The 20,188-nt window shown below is 40.2% G+C and overlaps 1 protein-coding gene across 1 annotated transcript in view; it reads left to right on the top strand.

Annotated features, from left to right (window-relative positions):
* The window catches only part of NCKAP5 (NCK associated protein 5), a 568,803-nt gene that overhangs the window by 274,946 nt on the left and 273,669 nt on the right, over positions 1-20,188 (top strand). Inside the window, exon 6 of the mRNA XM_084643960.1 lies at positions 4,462-4,595. Coding sequence (XP_084500086.1) covers positions 4,462-4,595 — 134 coding nt within the window. The remainder of the gene's footprint in view (positions 1-4,461; positions 4,596-20,188) is intronic.

Raw genomic sequence — 20,188 nt, 5'->3', positions numbered from 1 at the left:
TTGCAGAGCCTTAGAGGGCAGGTGTGTGCAGGGGTCCGGACATAAGGAATGGCTGACATCCTGTTTCCTGGCAACTGATGGCCTGGGCCCTTCCCCCCTGCAAGGTGAGAGCTGAAGGGTTGGAGAACAAAGGAATCAGGTGACCTCCTGGCCCGGGGAAAGGGACAAAGCCCAGAGGAGGCGGGGCTGGAGGGAGTTTCAGTTTGGGGTTGGCTGGGACATGGAGTGAAGTGCAGACGTGGTTGTCTGGCTCACTGCCCCCCCAAAATGGACCCAGCTGAGGGGTCCTGTTCTCTGCACTGCAAGCTCTGTTTTAGACCATGTTCCTGTCGTCTAATAAACCTCTGTTTTACTGGCTGGCTGAGAGTCACGTCTGACTGCGAAGTTGGGATGCAGGACCCTCTGGCTTCCCCAGGAGCCCCGCCTGGACTGACTCGCTGTGGGAAGCGCACAGAGGGGCAGAGGATGCTGAATGCTCCGAGGTCAGACCCAGGAAGGTGGAAGCTGTGTGAGCTGTGTGTCCTGAAGAGAGGCTGCTCACAGGAAGGCAACTGCCCCAGAGTCCTGACTGGCTTCATGGGGAGCAGTTCCAGAGCATCGCCTGGGGACTCTGTGACAACATGTAGGGTAGGCATAAATGCCCAGTTGAGAGTGACATGGAACAGGGCGAGGGGAGAAAAGAGTGCAGGGATCAACCACAGAAGGAGACTCTACTGCATCATGAAATCTGAACCTGACCCTGGAAAAAGGCTGGATTGCAGATCTATTCACTGTTAGTAGCAGGAAATACATGGTTACATTAAGTTACTACTCCATTTTCTGGGAGAAGGACTGTATGGAGGACACTCAGGCAAGAACTGTGATCTGGAAACTGATGGTGCATTTGGTAAGATATGGCATACCCAACATGCTATACTTAGACAATGAGCCACAGTACTCTGCATCAGAATTAGAATGATTCAGCATCAAATTGGAATTTTAACACAAGATATCTTCCTCTGGGTAACCAAAAAGCAATGGGAAGGCAGAGTCAGTAGTAAAGTTAGCCAAGAGACTGAACAGACTGACTTAACAGACAGAAATTGCTGACAATGTTGGACCATCGCGATACACCCTTTTAGGGACTAGGTATAAGCCTAGCACAGGGACTGATGGGTATGGGGCCAGAGAACCAAGACTGCTTCCCGTGAGGGGTAGTCTGTTGCAGCAGACTGTGGAGACATACAAAGGAATAATGGACAAGACACAGATGCAGTTAGGAGAATGCCACGATAAGCTTACAACTTGCTCCTACAGTGGAGTCAAGACCTGAGTCCACTGTACAGAGGTGATCAGGTCTGACTCCAACCTTCAAATAGCCACATAAAGCAATTGCAAAAGCAGCAGTGCAAATTGCAGTGGGTCACAGGTCACGTGATGTGGCTATGTACTCAGGACAGCAGTGAAGACAAAACCGAAGACCCACTGCAGAGTAGCAGCAGACAGCTGGTACACCCAGACAAACAGGACCAAGGTCAAGACCAGAAAGACTCAGAAAGGGCCTCAGCTGTCCTGATGTAGAAGTCAGAAGAAACAAGGTATATGGACAACACAGGGACAACAGGATGCCACCCATCAGAATGAAGGCAGCAATGGAGAGGAAGCAAGTCCCACACCAACAGTGATAACACAAACAAGAAGTGGGAGACTTGTTAGAGGAATAGCACACCAGGACTACGGTTGGTGGCAAAGGCCATGTCTCTGTGGTAAGCTATATACTAGTCACCTCTGGCCCCACCAAGTCAGCAAATGCTTGCACATGATACACAATAAAATTGTTAAAAGGAAAGATGCTGCTTGGAACTTGGAGGGAGGAGCACAGATTTCAGGGGGGAAGAGTTTGGAGAAGGGACCAGATAGTCAGTAGGTGTACACACGGCTGGAATTCTAGCTGCAGTTGCAGTATTTCTGTAAATAGTTTTCCTAATAAAGAACCAGTTTAATTTTAGAAACATGGAATTCTTTTATGTTACAGTATTACTCTGCATGCAATACATGAAATGCACCCCATTCTGCTGGAGTTAACTCCCTTAACTTTGCCTGAACCATGTGCTTGCTTGGGTTGAATGTGCTTGCCTTGTACGGGCATGACAGTTCAGCTCTTCACCCAATAATTTCTCCTTTTCTCTGGATGAGCCCCCACTGGGTATTTGGGTCTTAAGCATGCAGATTAAGCAGCCAGACATTTCTCTTTCATTTCATTTTCACAGCTGCCTTCTGGCTCCTGGAGTTGCCTCTCTTAAGCCCCCCATATGGCAAGGGATCTACATCTATAATTCAGGCTATCGTCAAAAGAATTCAGCATTGGCCAAGCTCTTCTCCTATTGGAATCATTGGACATTTCCCCATTGACTTCAACAAGAACAGTTAGGCAAATACCGAGCACTTTTGAAAATCCCACTCAGTATTTTTAAGCGTGAATTACTCCTCCATGTTCTCCTATATTCAGGATTCTTGTAGTGTGAGGTGCTGAGCACCTTCTACCAGATGTTGGGCACTCTCAACTCCCAATGGAGTCAGATGAGAGTATGGTACCATTCAGCATCTTGGAGAACTGGGGTCTGTGGCAGAATATTAATTGGATAATTTAATTAGAACAATAATTTATTTTCCAATAATTTATTTCCTATTTTGAAAATTTCCATCTTTGAGATACTAGGTATAGCTAGCTAGACAGAAGTTCTGTATTCTCTCTACAATTCCCCATATTTTCCCACAAGTATATAGATATTTCATTTAATTCCTTGCCAGCCTTCCTTTGTGGCATCTGCTTATTTATCACTGTCTTTAAGATCCCTTATCCACTTGGTAATGCTCATATTTTTGGTCCCTTGGTTATTGCTATTATAAATTATTATCCAGTAAGATTTATAGCTGTGAGACTTGTATAAATAATCTCCTCTGTTTAATGACTTAACAGTAAGAAACCTTTGTTATTTTGTAACGAAACCATATGTATAATTTCTTGATACATTTTTTGCAGGTATGTCAAAAAAATTAGGTCAGTAGCAGACCTACATCAAAATCTTTGACAGGCCACAAATTGCACCACATCATGTTTACAGTGATTTTCAAAATATATAAATGGTGTACGTAATGTAATTTTATGATGCTTTAGCCTTTTCATAGTCAACTGATGCCTGAGCTCTTTCTCTGTCTAGTAGAACATTGATCAGTTGTTCAGTTTCTTATTGACCTGTTTGATGCTGTCTCATTTAGATGCTTGTAGTATAATCAAATACAATTAGAATTTAATTTCTGTGTTTGTAGGATCTCATGGATAGCGTATGTATTTTATGGTTCAAACAGTGGGTTTTGAAGCTGCTGCTTGTGTTTTTTTTTTTTTTTTTTTTGCAAGTCATGTGTAACCTTTTGTTTGAAATAGGCTTTTGAATTCACTAATTTTTGGAGCTGAGGTTAAGAGGCTTATAAGAATTAGCATAAAGAAAAGGAGGACTTGTGGCACCTGTAGCTCACGAAAGCTCATGCTCAAATAAATTGGTTAGTCTGTAAGGTGCCACAAGTCCTCCTTTTCTTTTTGCGAATACAGACTAACCCGGCTGTTACTCTGAAACAAGAATTAGCATGTCATAATTGACATGTACAGTAGGTACAGTATGCTGGAGGTGCTCTGTTTTTAGTCTGTGTTTCCAAAACTCTTTACCTAAATATGTCTTTATAGGGGAGGGTGTTCTTATTAAATTTCTGAAACTTCTCTCTCTTTCTTTTTGGCTGGGTACCTGGATTTTTAAAGCTAGATTCTTATTATTGTATTTTATAAAAATAAAATAAACTTTGCTGCATTGATGTAAAGGTGAGGGCTTCAAATGGAGGAGGAGGAGAGAGACTTTTAATTTTAAAGGCCTGTTTTGTTGATTTCAATGAGTCTGTGAGCCAAAGTAGAGCAGCTCAGATAGGGATACTTTACAGCAGTCTTATACAGATTTGTGACCCTACCAAATCCTAAAATCTGCTGTCTCTATAGTAATTTGCATTAACAAACTGAACACACAGAACAAGTGGAAAAATTAGACATTTTTTTTCTTTTATCCTTTTGTGTGTGGATGTGCATTCAGTGTAGGATATTGGATATGGAATGTGGAACAGTGGAAAAGTAAAAGTTCATATTGCTTGGGAAGTTTAACACACAAGTAGGAACTTAGAAATCATATTATAGGGAATATCCCTTTACTAGAAGGGGAATGGACTAGATAACTTACTGTGTTAGGTCTTTTCCATCTCTAATTTATATTATTCTAATTGTCGTATTGATTTGATTACATATCAGAATCAAACACACTTGACATTTTTCTTATGGCATTTCATAAGTTTTGCTATCTTTATCTTCAAAAGGAAGCACCTTTATTTTTCAAATGTGGACACATACAACTAATATATAACCTCTGGTGATATATTTTTCAGCGCGAGAAGCTGATACATGAGTTGGAGGAAGAAAGACATTTGAGACTTGAGAGTGAAAAAAGATTACGGGAGGTGACGTTGGAGTCGGAGCGTAGCAGAGCTCAAATGCGTGGATTGCAGGAGCAGTTTTCGAGGTACGCTGTGTTTGTAAACTTTATTCACAATATAGAAAGAATGCTTTGATACAAAAGTGCCTGAAACCCTCTGGCAGCATGGTCAGCATGAAAGGAGGAAAACCTCTCATATAATTAATTGGGAAAACCCATTATGCTTCTGGGTAAATGATTTATACAGCCTATAGAATTTAAGAGGATTATACCTTGTTGTAGAATTCCATAGGATGGTGTAAACAAAATCTGTGGAAATGCAATTACTATCTGTTATATTTCCCTACTATTTTTCTGGAAGATCACAGGGCTTCACATTTCTCAAGAAATGCATGCCATGGCCAAATCAAGGTTACATTTTCTTTATTCTTCGATATGATGAAAAAACACTGTGCCTTCATCACCAATTGAAAATAATGCTTTTTAAATAATTTAATAAAATGTTCTACTTGTTTATGATCCATTGTCAAATATATAATATCCTAAAGGGTGCAGGCTATTTTCCTGTTTCAGCATGCTTTAGGACTGTTTCTGCATTGACTTTAATGGAATATGGTGCTATGGATGTCATTACAGGATTGGGTCCTTAAGTTATTTCCATAGTCAAATACTTAAATGAAATGGCTGAGACATGGAATAGAGTGCTGTATGGTTTTTGTAATGCACAGTGACATCTTTTACTGCAATTCTGAGTGGCTTCTATTCACATGGAGAAGAGCAAGCAGAATCAGAACTGAAAACGGAGTTTCACATTGTATGGTGTCCAATGAGACAGTGTCTGAGTATTAACTGTTTCTCTCGCAAAGTTCCATTTTGTTCATACAATAAAAGTGAGCTGTCTTTTTGTTTAGCACCTAGCAGAATGGAGTCTCGGTCCATGACTGAGGCAATACAAATAAATAATACAATTATAGATGGCCAAAATTTTGGAAATGCTCGGAAAATAAATTTCTGTTTTTGTCAAAAATTGACGACAACTTTTCATGAAAAATATTGAAAACACGTCTCACCTTTTTTGAGGTTCCAGCATGATGTTCTCTTTAGATGAGTCCCATTGAATGATTCACAATAACTCAAATCCATCCACTGAACGTAGTTGGTTGGGATATTTTTTTCCTGTTACATTTTAATCATTTTAGTTTCTGGAAAAAGTGCTTTAGCTCCTGATTATAAAACAATAATTTTGTTAAATTTAAATCTTCCTGAATTATTTAAACTGATGCAGTACTGCTAGCTTGTTTTGTGTCTTTTTGCTATAAATTTGTAACTGGATGTTGTGACTGAAATTTTCCAGTGTTTCATGCACAGATCTCTTTACCATTCCTGCAAAAATATTTGACTAAATCTCCAATAGCTCAACAAAATGACTACCTTTGCTGTTAATGAAAATCCATGTTTGTATGGCAAATTAATCTATTTCTTTCCTTCCCATTTCTTTTCACAATGTCCTCTTCATCACAGTGTAGCTGTCTTAAAACTGATTTAGTTAAACTGGTGCAAACCTTTGTCTGGACACATTTATATTGGTTTAAAAGTGGTTAAATTTGCTTTGGACGTATTCATTTTCCAATGCAAGCTAAACCAATATAAACCTGTATTAAACTGTTTTAAGAGCATCAACACATAGTCTTGTACCAGTTTAACTAAAACACACCTTGTGCTAAACTAGTGTGAATTTGGGTGAAATCCCTTGCCCCGTTTTAGTCAACAACAAAACTCCCACTGATTTCATTGGCCAGGATTTTATCACTTGTATGTAGACCAGCTCTTTGGAAGACAGCACTACACTGTTTTAAACTCCATTTCCATTTGGAATGTCACCTTTGTAACTATGAGGGCTGAGAACTTCCCTCTTTTTTAGTGACAGTTTTCTTGCTGCAGAAGATTATGGTGCTCACAGGTTATGGTACTCACATCATATAGATTTATCTCTGGACAAGTGAATTTTTCAGCCCCATGTTAAGAAATAAGAAGACTGATGCTGGTAAAATCCTGTGCCCCAGGGCAGTTGTATAGTTGAGAGGAAACTCAGGTAAATGGAGATTATCTACTTCTCATTTGAGGAATATGAAGTTTAGTTTAGGTTAGTTTACCCATTTCTTTTTTTCCTAACTATGCTACTGTTCCACAGTGATACTGTGTCAGCTGAGGAACTGAAGGAAAGGAAAACAAATTACACTGGACCAAAAAAGAGTGTGTAGTGATGGGGGCAGAAAGTGAAGGGGAAAAGGAAAGCACTTTTATCAGTACATACATGCGAACTGGGAAAGGATTTTCTGCACCCAAATCTTCTGGCTTTCAAAAGAGAACAGAAAATCTGAGAGAAAAGCAGGTAGCACATCATAGCTTTGGAAGTCTGCATATCTCTGTTACTGAGTCAGTGTATACATTCGTGCATATGCACTCCATGCAATACAGTAACTTAAACAGAGATTTGGAGCAGGTGCTCAATCTGTCTGTCTCCCTCTCATAAAAATATTTTCTCCTCATCTTTAGAAGAATGAAACATGACACTGTAAACTGACCTTTTGTAATCAGCGTCAAAAAGCTGTGCTCATATCTTAAATTATGTGAAAACTTTAACCTGCCTTATAAGCATTCAATTTTGAGTGCACAGTCCTCTGTGCGTGACTCCAGAAGCAGGCTTTCTTTTGTATTGATTAAGTCCTAACACCTACTCAGTCAGCAATATTTCTGGCTGAGATTCCCCTGCAAATCAAAGTCCTCCTTTTTAACATCTGTAAAAATCTAGACCCTTAAAATGATACAGTGGCTACAGTTTTAATGTAAATGTTTGACAGTTACTGTGGAAGAAGGAAAAGATTTTTAACAAAACGTATGTTCTGTACCTGGATTATATAGTGTACTGTGCAGATAGGAGCAATTTTACTATTAGATGTAGTATGTGTTTAAAGTATTCAGAGTGCCGCAGAAAAACACTTTAGTCTTAAATCCAAAATCTTTACATTGGAGTCGTGTACAATGATTCTTGTGTTGTTTTACAAAGCATAACATACTGTACTCTCACCTTCAACTCCATTGAAGTCTGTTGCTTGTTCGTAACAATTAAATTCCACGAGACTTTATTGGCATGATTAACCATACAAGTGTTACTAGAGTGCATAAAAGAGACTGAGCCTTCAGGTATCTATCAGAGTTGGGTAATATCCATCCAGGATATGGGTAAACGTGTTTAGGATTTATTTCCTGTTTCAGCAATGGCCATTCCTGATCCACTGGCAGATTGCTACATCGTGTGAAGCCATCTCTGCTGTCTTTCCTTTCTTCCAGAGTTAGATACAGTTTTCATTACTCCTTTTTGCTTAAATGACTTTTATGATTACTTACAATTTGAGATTTCTTTCATGTATTTCCTTGTATTTTGGACATTGGAGTAGAAAGTGCAGTCTCTTCTTGGCTGCTCTGAGCTTGGACTGTGCTTTATGTCTGATAGTTTCATCAACTTCTTGTAGCAATATGTGCAGTGATCCCAAGAAAAATCAAAACAGTAGGTGTGATTTATAGTATCATTCCAGAAGATACATTAAGTAGTGTACAGAATATAAATTGATCGCACTGTCTTCTCTACATCATCATATTGTACCAAATGTTGTTTGAGTGCATGCAGTACATAGGAATCCATGCTGGGATTAAATGTTGAAGCAGTAATAGAAGTAGATCTGTCTTAAGTTATTTTGATTACTATGTAATCTACAGAAAACAAGTTTAATAAAACACACGATTGTATAGTGAATCTGTTAAGAGTAACTGAAGCTGCAAGAATCAGTTCTTTAAAATTACTTTATTTACATTGCACAACATATTTCACCTTAAGATGGCCTTGGTTACAGATGTCTACATCTGTTGCTGCAAAACTGACGCTGACTTTTAAGAACACATGCTGCTGGAAAAGTAGGAAGTTTATCCAGGTTGGGGCTCTAGGAATCTGACAAATTAGATGTCTTATAATTCTCATTGCATTGTTTCAGTATTCCCCTCATGCTAATATTGACGATAGGGTTATATCTGTCACTTCTAACAGGTGGAACATGACCATGACAAATCCAATAACACTTTGCATAAGATGACAGTATGTCTCTCTAGTGGGTACAAACATGTATTCTTTAGCTTGCTCCTGGTGTTTTTGATTCCTCCTGCTGTATTCTATTTGGTGATGTTGGTGATGTGTTGTCAGAAGAGCAGACCAGAATTGATAAATAATTGCCTACCACTGGGGATAAAGGGATATTTTGCATTTAATCACGTCAAACTGACCTAGAGATTGCAACCTGCTTACTCCCCAGAGAAGCTTTATTGCAGTGCACAACAATCCACTATGGCACAGACTGAATCTTGGGTAGAATGGCTTAGAGATTTATAAGCCTTGGGACACCTGTATAGCCTAAAGTGGTGGGGTCATTTTGTCTAATGTCCATTTAACACCAGTCAGACTATTAATCTTATTTCTAAACCATCTTTGGATGTTAAAATGTAGATACATTCTCCTGCTCATGGAGAAGAGGTTGTAAATTTGCTTCCCCTTCTCCATTTATCATTAATCTGAGGTTAGAATCTCTTGGTCAACAGATTACCAAATAGCTAAAACTGCTTTAAGTATACATCTCTGATGGAGCCATATGAACATAATAATGATAAGGGGAAGGGCTTTTCCTCTGAGTTTAAGCCATCAGATTTCTGAGTTACTGCAATCTCCTCTCCTTCTGTATGTTTGAATGGAACCTCCATGGCTTCCTTGCATCTTTAGGAAGGAGCAGTACTATCATAAAGGAGTACTTGTAAAGGTTTTACCTTTTTCAAAACTAACATGATTAATCTGATCAAGTCAGTCAGTCTTCGAACCTTTTCTAGGATCAGGCACTCTTTGTGTCAGAACCATTTTTAGATTTAAGTTGCAAGCCTGCTAAGATGTTTTCTGTGTACTCAGCGATTTAGAATTCCTTCTCTTGAATTACTTAATGGAAAAATAAGATGTTTAGTAAAGTTCAAACATGCATGAAGTAAAATGAGCATAATGAAAAATCAGTAGCTATTTCATGAGCAATGGTCAAAGCCTAAAAGCTGTTTTTTGCACTGCTGTAAATATCTTTCTAGGATATATAAACAGTCCAGAGACTATGTAGGACCCTGCGTTGTAGCTCCATTACCATTTTAGTTCTCTGGAGTAACAATTCCAATAGATTTTTCTCTCTTCAACCACTGTGGAGACAAAGGGCACTTCCCCTGTTTAAGACTATCTAGATAATAAATATGACTCCTCCAAAGCTCAGACAATTTTCCCCCTTTGGAGAGGATGTGGCAGTTCTTGTTTTCAGAGGGTCCTATCCTTTCCAGGCCAAATGGATCTGCAGGTTAATCCCATGGAACAGCAAGATTCTTTGGCTTGGTACTTAGAGACAGTTTGGTGAACATTCCTAAACCTCCAAATCCACAAAAAGGAAACAGAGGAAGGGAGAGGCCATGGTGACCAAACTGTCCTTTTGGGTCAGGATTGTTGAGAAGGTGGGAGGTGGGAAAAATTGGCATCATTACTTACTTCATTCTTTTCAACTGGGTTACTGGCTTAGTGGGTGGGGGAAACAGTAGATATAATACATCTTGATTTTACTCAGGCTTTTGACACAGCCTCACATGATATTCCCATAAGCAAACTAGGCAAATGTGGTCTAGATGAAATTACTATAAGGTGGCTGCACAACTGCTTGAAAGACCATATTCAAAGAGTAGTTATTAATGGTTCACTGTGAAAGTGTGAGGACATATCTGGTGGAGTCCCAAAAGGGTCAGTTCTGGGTCTGATACTAGTCAATATTTTCATTTAATGACTTGGATAACAAAAAGGAGAGTACGCTTATAAAGTTTGCAGATGACACCAAGCTGGGAGGGGTTGCAAGCACTTTGGAGGAGAGGATTATAATTCAAAATGACCTTGACAAATTGGAGAATTGGTCTGAATTCAACAAGATGAAATTCAGTAAAGACAAGTGCAAAGTACTTAGGAAGGTAAAATCAAATGCACAACTACAAAATGAGGAATAACTGGCTAGCTAACAGTACTGCTGAAAAGTATCTGGGGGTTGTTGTGGATCACAAATTGAATATGAACCAACAATGTGATGCAGCTGTGAAAAAAGCTAATATCATTCTGGAGTGTATTCACAGGAGTCCCATATGTAAGACATGAGGGGTAATTATCCCACTCTATTCAGCACTGGTGAGGCCTCAGCTACAGTATTGTGTCCACTCTTTAGGAAAGATGTGGATAAAACAGAGACAGTCCAGAGCAGAGCAACAAAAAGGAAAAAAAGGTTAAAAAAACTGGGCATGTTTAGTCTTGAAAAAAGAAGACTGATGGGGAACCTAATAACAGTCTGCAAATATATTAAGGGCTGTTATAAGGAGGCTAGTGATCCATTGTTCTCCATATCCACTGAAGGTAGGAAAAGAAGTAACAGGTTTAATCTGCAGCAAGGGAGATTTAAGTTAGATATTAGGAAAAACTTTCTAACTATAACGATAGTTAAACTCTGGATCACGCTTCCAACAGAGGTTGTGGAATCCCCATCACTGGAGGTTTTTAAAAACAGGTTGGACAAACACCTGTCAGGGATGGTCTAGGTTTACTTCGTGCTGCCGCAGTGCAAGGAGCTGGACTTGATGACTTCTCAAGGTCTCTTCCAGACTTACATTTCTATGACTCTATGATTTGGCTGGTTCAGGTGTAGGGGCTTCACCAGGCTCATTTGCAGATTATCTCTTCCTAGTGATAGAGCAAAAAAATCAGCTATGTCTGTCGGCAACCTCTCATATAATTGACAATATAACTTTGTTGACTCTACTGCAGACCCTAGTGGGGAGAGGGAGACAAAACTGCATGTATTCCTGCCTTTCAGAGAGATTTCAGATGGTGTCTGTTTATGATTTTTCCTTTCTCCCCAAGGGCTGTCTTTTGCACAGATCTTCAGGGACCCATCCTAACACCTTTTGTGTTCAACCTGCATGTGATGTCCCTGTGGGAGGCAGCTTGTTGTAAGAATGGAGAGAACTTGTATCTGAAGCTGACCTTGAAACACGTATCCATGGTTGAGTTACCTCCAGATTTAATTACTTGGGGCTAAAACCACTTAGAAGCCACAGACCTGGTGCAGAATGCAATGGCCCGTTTACTTAGAAGTGCTGACTGAATGGTGCACATGGTGCTTGTGTGCTAAAGACTACACTGGCTTCTTCTTTGCTTCCAGCTACAGTCTGAAATGTTGATTTTGATCTTGAAAGCCCTAAATGATTTGAGTGGTAACTACCTTAGAGACATTGGGGGCCAGCCGATGGGCAAAAGCTCATAGCACTTAATTTGGCTATTTGGGTCCTGGGGGCAGTGTTTTCAGTGAACGGTTGCAGAACCCACTTTTCCCATTGGTCTGACAGGAGTCAAGTTTCTGAGCTTCAGGGCACAGTGTGAAGCCCATCTGCTTATTGGGTCTTTGGCCTGAATGGGGGGTGGGTGTCTGTTTGCTTAGAGCTGACAGTGGAGAGATGAGGTTTGTTTTAGTTTTAGTTACAGTGGTCAGTGGAACATAGTATTGTTCTTATTTATTTACATACATGTGCATATGGACAATGTGACTGGCATATTTAAACAACACAACATAAGAACGGCCACACTGGTTCGGACCAGTGGTCCATCTAGCCCAGTATCCAACAGTGGCCAGTGTCAGATGTGTCAAAGAAAATGAACTGAATAGGAAAATTATTGAGTGATCCATCCCCTGTCATCCAGTCCCAGCTTCTGGAAGGCAGAGGATTAGGGACACCCAGAGTATGGGGTTGCTTCTCTGACCACCGTGGCTAATAGCCATTAATGGATCTATCCCCCATGAACTTATGTAATTCTTTGTTTCAGTTATACTTTTGACCTTCACAACATCCACTGGTGATGAGTTCCACAGATTGACTGTGCATTGTGTGAAGAAGTACTTCCTTATATTTGTTTAAAACCTGCTGCCTATTAAATAAATAAATAGATAAAAGTCAGGAGGAGGATGTGTGAATATGATTGGGCACCACCACTACTGTGACTTACCTAAATAAACAAAGGTGAAACTGAAATGGCAGATAGCATGTTAAGGAAGACCAAACAGGTTCTATTTTGAACAGCTCCATACCCTACCTCTTGGAGTCTTATCCAGCAGGACAGAGGAATTTTTTCTTAAGTAACTGTGGTCCAGACTCCTAGAAGGAAGTTCCCCAAGGATGAAATTTGATTTAACAGTATTATTTCTCTCAATTCATGTGCTAGTCTGGACCAGCCTTCTAGGCTCTGAGCTATATTCTAATAAGGAAAAAATAGAGAAAGATGGCCTCTTTATATCCGGCTTAAATTTATCAGTTTTTCCATTCCAGATGTGAATGTGGTTCGCATAAATTGTGTTTCTTTTGTAGTTCAGAAATAATTTCTTTGTATTAGAGAGTACTCATGCCTAAATACCTTAAATGTGGGTTTTCTTAAAAACCGGACTTTCTCTCCATGGTCTTTTTTCTGTTATGGTGTAGGGGATTCATCGGCATTGGTGAAAAGAGAGATTGCATATTGTCATTATCAAAATATACCTCACTGTTGTCGCTGCTTAAAGTGACTATAGAATCAGTGTACACTCCAAAACAGTGTCAGAAGTTATTCAGTGAAGAGAGGTTATAACTGGCTACATTCGTATGACACCTGTTGGTTTATGTAACACTTGTAGAGAACACTGAATTGACTAGCCCCAGGCATTATTAAGGATGCATATCTTTCCTGAACACCTGTAAGTTGTTGAGGCACTAAAGCTGCAGTAATAGTCAAACCTGTCTCAATATCCTGACATACTTGTGAATAATGTGCATTGCTGTTCTGTTGAATCTCTTATTTGCTGTGAATACTTCTTTTAAGAGGTCCAGGAAATGAGTAATTTGTGTCTGCCATGGCAAAATCAGACTAATTTATTTATTCTGATGCTCACAGTTTTACTTTGTGTGTATGTATTGGCTATTTTGTAATTCTATATGTGCCTCGACCACATACGTGCATTTCTGGCAGGCTTGATCTATAACATGCCCATCATCTTTGTATCAGAACACTAACCAGCACAGAGCTCTCTCAGGTCTCTTGGCTAACATTACAATGTGGTGGTTCTTTTCCTTTGTTTAATATAATTCAATAACCTTAGAATTAGTCTATGCTCATTTTGGCTGCGCTTTCTTTGAGCACATACAAAATGGTGCTTAAGTTACTTACAGGTTCTGGGTACGTCAAAAATACAGACAAATCCCAGCTTAGGTTCCCATACTGCCCTTTGGGTATATGCACAGAGCATACTCCTGTTTAGGGGACATGGTGTGGGGAAGTTATCTCTTCCAGAAAGGCTCCACAAAGTTTGGCTTCTGTCAGTCAGGAGAGGGTAGGGATGGGAAAGTAGTTCTGGCTGGTCTACAATGAATCCTACACACACATAACAGGTCTTGGGAGCAAAATGTTTCAATTTACACTAGACTGTGAACTACTTACACTTCTCCTCCATCTGTAGTTTGGTGCATTTCCTTCACCAAATTGGGTTCCAGATGATGCCAGAGAAACTCCAGACAGCATATCTCCGGCAGGAGTTCTGCAGTGTGGGGAGGCAAGCAGTAAGGGCTGCTTTGCAGGGTTCAGGTGGCATTGTGGACACAAATTCTCCATGCACAAGCAGTGGAGAGGGTGGAATTCTTCACCACTGCCACAGAACAGTGAAAAAAACTCCATGAGCTGGAATTTGCAGTTCCTCCACTGCCCTATCTGTGTTATTGCTAGCAAAGGAGACTGGGGCCCTTGTACTGAATGTGACAGTACACAGTACTATGACATGTTACACCAATCAAAATTCAAGGCATTTTGCAATTTATTTTGCACTCTAAAATAGGCACATTGTCAGAGCTAATATCATTTACTTTCCCTAACCACAAATCAACTTTTCTTCACCCTTCTTTGTAAAGTACCTTGAAAATCAGGGACAGAAAAGTGCTAATAGAAGAACTAAGTATTATGGATCCCTTTGAAAAAACACACACCTGCCTTGACATTTTACAATCCTTCATTTTGAGATACTTTTACAGGAAGTATGTCCTTCAGTCATAAGGATACATTTCTGTTGCTTCTTATTGGTGTACCAGTCTCATAGATATATTTTTAAAAAATGGTATTTGTAATGTGGAAAATAAAAGAAATACTGACAATATTTCTTTCCTGTGGAATTTGTCATAGTTTGGTTTCTTTGGTTTCTCCACTTTACAGATAGGAAAAGTACGGGTCTGAAGTTGACAGGGTCACAGCAGTCCGGGGGTGGTGGGAGCAAGCAGCAATGCCAGCTGCTCTGTCTGCATCCAAGTCAGTTTTCCCATGTGGGTGCAGGAGGGGGATGCAGAGGTTAGGGGCACAGGAGGGGAAGCAGTAGTGGGGGTGAAGAGGGCACAGTGCAGGGGTTAGGGTGCAGGAGGGGAGTGAAAGGGTTGGGGTGCAGGAGTTGGGGCACAGGAGGGGGAAGGGGTTAGAATGAAGGGGCGTAGGAGGGAGGTGCAAGGTGTAGGAGTGAAGGGGGTGCAGGGATTAGGTGAAGAGGACATAGTGCAGGGGTTAGGGGTCAAGGGAGGGTGGGGAGCCCATGGGTGCCAGGCGCTATGGGGGGGTGTACCGCACCCATGGGAGCTAGGAGCACCAAAATGCAAGTTCACTCAGGGTGCCATTTTCCCTAAGGCTGGCCCTGTGCCCAAGGACTTTCTGAATTGAGGTCTGGTTACATCACAGGACTGTAGTAATATTTACATGAAAAAAGAAAAAAATACAGGAAAAAAATGGATGAAAATCTGAGAGGATAATAGTAATAAAATGATGATACTAAAAAGAGTGTTGTAGCCATGAGAGTCCCAGGAGGAAGAGCTCTATGTGGTTTAAAAGCTTGTGTCTCTATCACCCACAGAAGTTGGTTCAGTAAAAGGTATTACTTTGCTCACCTTGTCTCTCAATAGTAATAAGAGTGAGACATGGGGTATGGGCAAAGGCAGAAATGCAAAGGCACAAACAGATGTTCTGCTGGGAGAGAAGCAGTGTGGCCTAGGGTTTGAGCGCTGTGACTGTGACTCAGATCTGTGTTCTGTTCCTGGATCTGCCACTGACTGCCAAGGGACCACCCAACAGATCAGAAGGCTGAAATGCTTAATTGCTGCTTTGCTTCAATCTTCCCTAAAAGGATGATTGTGATAGGATGCTTAATGCAATAATAATTAACAAGGAAAGGATGAGGTCATAAGGCAGAAGAACGAGACTGAAATCACCAAGGCTGAAGTACTCAAAATGGCTGGCTGAAGTAGTAGCAGAACCACTGGCAATTTTATGTGCAGGCTACATGGAGGATGAGTGAGGTCCCAGAGGAGTGGAACATGGCAAACATGATGCCTGTTTTTAGATGGCTGAGAAATAAGACCCAGAAGATTTACAGAGCAGTAAGTCTAACTTCAGAACCTGGTAAATTGTTAAAGATTGATAAAAGAGTTGATTTGCAATTACCTAGAGGAAAATAAGATGAATAGTAAGAGGCAATATGGATTTGTCAAAAACAAATCATGCCAAACCAGCTTAATCGCTTTGATAGGATAACAAGCTTAATGGATAAAGGAAATGTGATGGGTTTAGGATATCGTGCTTTATTAATGAATTTGATACAGTTCCACTTTACATTCTCATGGGGAAACAGGGAAATCTGAATATGTTGAAACTACTGCAAAAGTAGATGCGCTGTAGACACTTGCAGCCATTTCTGTAGAGTACATTTCATAAAGGCAGGTGGAAGGAGGGTGAAGAATAATCCTATCAAATCTGCAGGTGATGCAAATCTGGAAGGGAATGCAAACACTCCAGAGTTTTGGATGGTCAGAAACAGCATGTTCTTCAGAAATCGGGTAAAATCAATCATATATGATGCAGTGAAAACCAGTGTCAAGTGGTTCACATAGGAAATAATATTTTTGCTCTGCTTAGCTCTGGATAGGTTTCAGACCTTGAGTGTTACAGATTAGAAAAGACACATAAGCCCAAACTGTTCCCTCCGCTTCTATGGATCCCCAGTCAGGAGGCATTGAAATGGGGAGAGTGCTGTCGCTAAGGCCCCTTCCCTTGAGAGCATTGCGAGTGGGCCAGAATCAAGGTTACTTGCTTGCATCAATCATCTCCCCCACTGAGTGAATATTAACTGTTCGTAACAAGGAGGGGCTTCTCCCCAGCTTGCTAAAGACTCACTGCCACACCCACAGTCTCTCTTCCAGGCAGTGTATCTGTCCACATGCAGGGCAGATCAGCAAAAGCACAGTGCCTCAACTCACCTTGGACTAGGGTGACCAGACAGCAAGTGTGAACAATCGGGACAGAGGGTGCGGGGTAATACAAGCCATATAAGAACAAGACCCAAAAACCAGGACTGTCCCTATAAAATAGGGACATTTGGCCACCCTACCTTGGGCTACAACTCCCAGGAGGTTTTACGCCTTTATTTCTCAGGGTGTGACTGCCTCCCCTCCTAGGGGACTTTGGCGGTCCTAGCTCTACAGGGCTCCCTGTTCCCAAAGAGAAGGCAGTGAGAGCCCCCTGTCCACTCTCTCTCCCCCTCTAATGAATGGCTCTCAGCCTGACTCACCCTGGCTTCCCCTCACCAAGTCTTTCTCTCTCTGTGTAAGCCCAGGTGCCCTCTTTGAAAGCTCAACTGAGATCAGCTGACAATCACAGATGCACTAGCCCTGCTCCCTTTTAAAGTGTACTTCTGTGACACTATCATTGTATGCTTCCCCCCTGTGCACTGTGAGGAAAAACCCCTTTCATGGGGTGATGTAGGGACAATGGCATTAGTCATCCATAGAGTGGGGTTCCAGGGAAACTCATGAGCAATGTGGAGGTACATTGCATCTGCCCACATGGCCCTGGCCTCCAACCAATCTCAGGTGTCAGCATAGATCTTTGGGAAATCCTTCTGGTTTAGGGGCTTTAACCTCCTGCCTACTCTGACTCCTCATAGAGAGAATTTCAGAAGAAACATGATAAGGTTTTCCTGTATAAGAGATGCTTGATTTGAGAGGGCCATAGTTTGGGGAGAGTTCACAGACCAGAAGCAAAAATAATCCAAAATTTGAAAAATATGATTTAGGAAGAAAAGTTAAGAGGATGGGGAACGTTTAGTCTGCATTGAAGATGACTGAGAAAAGCCATAATTACAAACAAAAATGTAAGGGAAGGGAAGTTATAGGTGGGACAATGTTTCTCAGGGACAGAGCAAGAGACATTATCATAGCCTGGTTGATTAATCTGACACTCAGTAACTGCTAACAGAATAAGTAATGGACATAAACTGCAGCAGGGTTAATTTAGGTTTAAATACAAAGATGAAATGTAAAAGGACTGTTAAACAAATGAGAGAATAATTACAAGGGAGACTGTGCAATTACCATCAATGGAGGTGTTATAATAAATTGACTATGTAACACCTTCAATCTGAAGGTCTCAAAGTGCTTTGCAGAGACGTGGGGTGAAGTCATCCCAATGCAGAGAGCTAGTACTAGACTTTTGAACTACTTAGGTATCAGTTGAGCTCTGTTTTGACAACCTAAGTAGAACATAAGAACAGCCATACTGGGTCTGACCAGTGGTCCATCTAGCCCAGTATCCTGTCTTCCAACAGTGGCTAGTGCCAGATACGTCAAAGGGAATGAAAAGAACAGGGCAATTATTAAGTGATCCATCCTCTGTCATCCAGTCCCAGAATCTGGCAGTCACAGGCTTAGGGACACCCAGAGCATGGAGTTGCATCCCTGACCATCTTGGCTAATAGCCATTGATGGACCTGTCCTCCATGAATTTATCTAATTCTTTTTTTAACCCAGTTATACTTTTGGCCATCACAATATCCCCTGGCAATGAGTTCCACAGGTTGACTGTGCATTGTGTAAAGAAGTACTTCCTTTTATTTGTTTTAAACTTGCTACCTATTAATTTCATTGGATGATCCCTGGTTCTTGTATTATGAGAAGGGATAAATAACCTTTTCTTGTTCACTTTCTTCTCACCATTCATGATTTTGTAGACCTCTATCATATCTCCCTTTAGTCATCTCCTTTCTAAGATGAACAGTCCTATTCTTTTTAATCTCTCCTCAGACGGAAGCTGTTCCATACTCTTAATCAGTTTTGTTGCCCTTCTCTGTACATTTTCCATTTCTAATATATCTTTTTTGAGATGGTGCAACCAACACTGCATCCTATATATATACATATATATACTGCACACAATTATATATTAGTAGGATTTAAATGGTGTTTAGGCTTTTGGCTGGTCAGCTGCACAGGAGTGAATTGTATTCTTATGGAATTAGCCTCAGGACACCTCTCTGAGGGAAGTATTATTACTATCATTTTACAGATGGGAGGGGTGGGAAATGAAGCATGGAGAGATTAAAGGGCTTGTCTACATGAGTAACTTACATTATTGTTTTTCATCAATATAAGTAAACTGGTGCAAAAGGCTGTGTGAACAATCTTATTTGGTTTGAGTGGGTTATTTGGTTTAGTTTAATACTGTTCCTATTCAAATGAAACAAAACTCCATGTAGTTAGTGGCTTGTTTATGCCCTGAGGCTTGAGGGAGTTTATGCCTTATTTGACCCACTAGTGGCTCCTTCCAACACAGTTTATTATACGAATTTTACAGTAAATGTCTTGCAGAAATTAAGACAATTTATTTAAATGTAACATTCTTGTGTTTAGAGTGTAATTGTACTATTTTAAAACCGATTTAAGATATACAAACACATGTTAAATATTCACAGACTTTTAAAAAGACTTAAAACTGGAAGTTTAATTTATAAGATTTGGTAGCTCTTTTCCAACTATTTTTACCATCTGTTGTCTCACTAATAGCCTCTGACTCTCACATAAATCAGGGAATCTTTATATTTAACTGTTACTCTATCATTCTGAAAATTCTTGGCTTCCAGAAAAGATTGTTACTATTCATGTCATTGCCTATTTTTGAAAAAAAATGTTAAAAACTACTCCCTCATTCCAGCCTTTGTTCAACATTGAAAATAAAGTGGTGGAAATAGTCTCCTTTTCCTTTAAATTTCTTTAGGGTCCACAGTGATGTGGATTTTTTTGAAAGCTTACTCTATTTATCACTTCAGAGTCAGATATATCCCTCTACCAGAGCTTGTGAATATGGCACAAGTCTCTTCAGATTTAAATACGTACCTCTGTTATTTTAAAAGATTTTCTTTGTTATATGATAGCTGTAAAACAAATGACCAAAAAAAAAAAAGAGGGGGTGGGGGAACCTGGAAGGAACACCTACGAGACGAAGGCAATGTGATGATAAAGGTCTTGAATCTTTACAGTGAAACATATTACGAAGAATCACCTTTTAGACAGCCTTGTCAACTATATCTCTGAATCCAAAAATACAAAGGGATCTGTCTAAATGGAAATGATGTCACACTAAAATGCTTAGAGAAACAGAAATAAGATTGGGAGAACAGGAAAAAAGATAGGAGAAAACAGAT

This window comes from Lepidochelys olivacea (assembly GCF_965140295.1).
Source record: "Lepidochelys olivacea isolate rLepOli2 genome assembly, chromosome: 11".
Taxonomy (NCBI): domain Eukaryota; kingdom Metazoa; phylum Chordata; order Testudines; family Cheloniidae; genus Lepidochelys; species Lepidochelys olivacea.
Note: the sequence above shows the minus strand (reverse complement) of the source record. Positions and strands in the feature narration are given on the sequence as shown.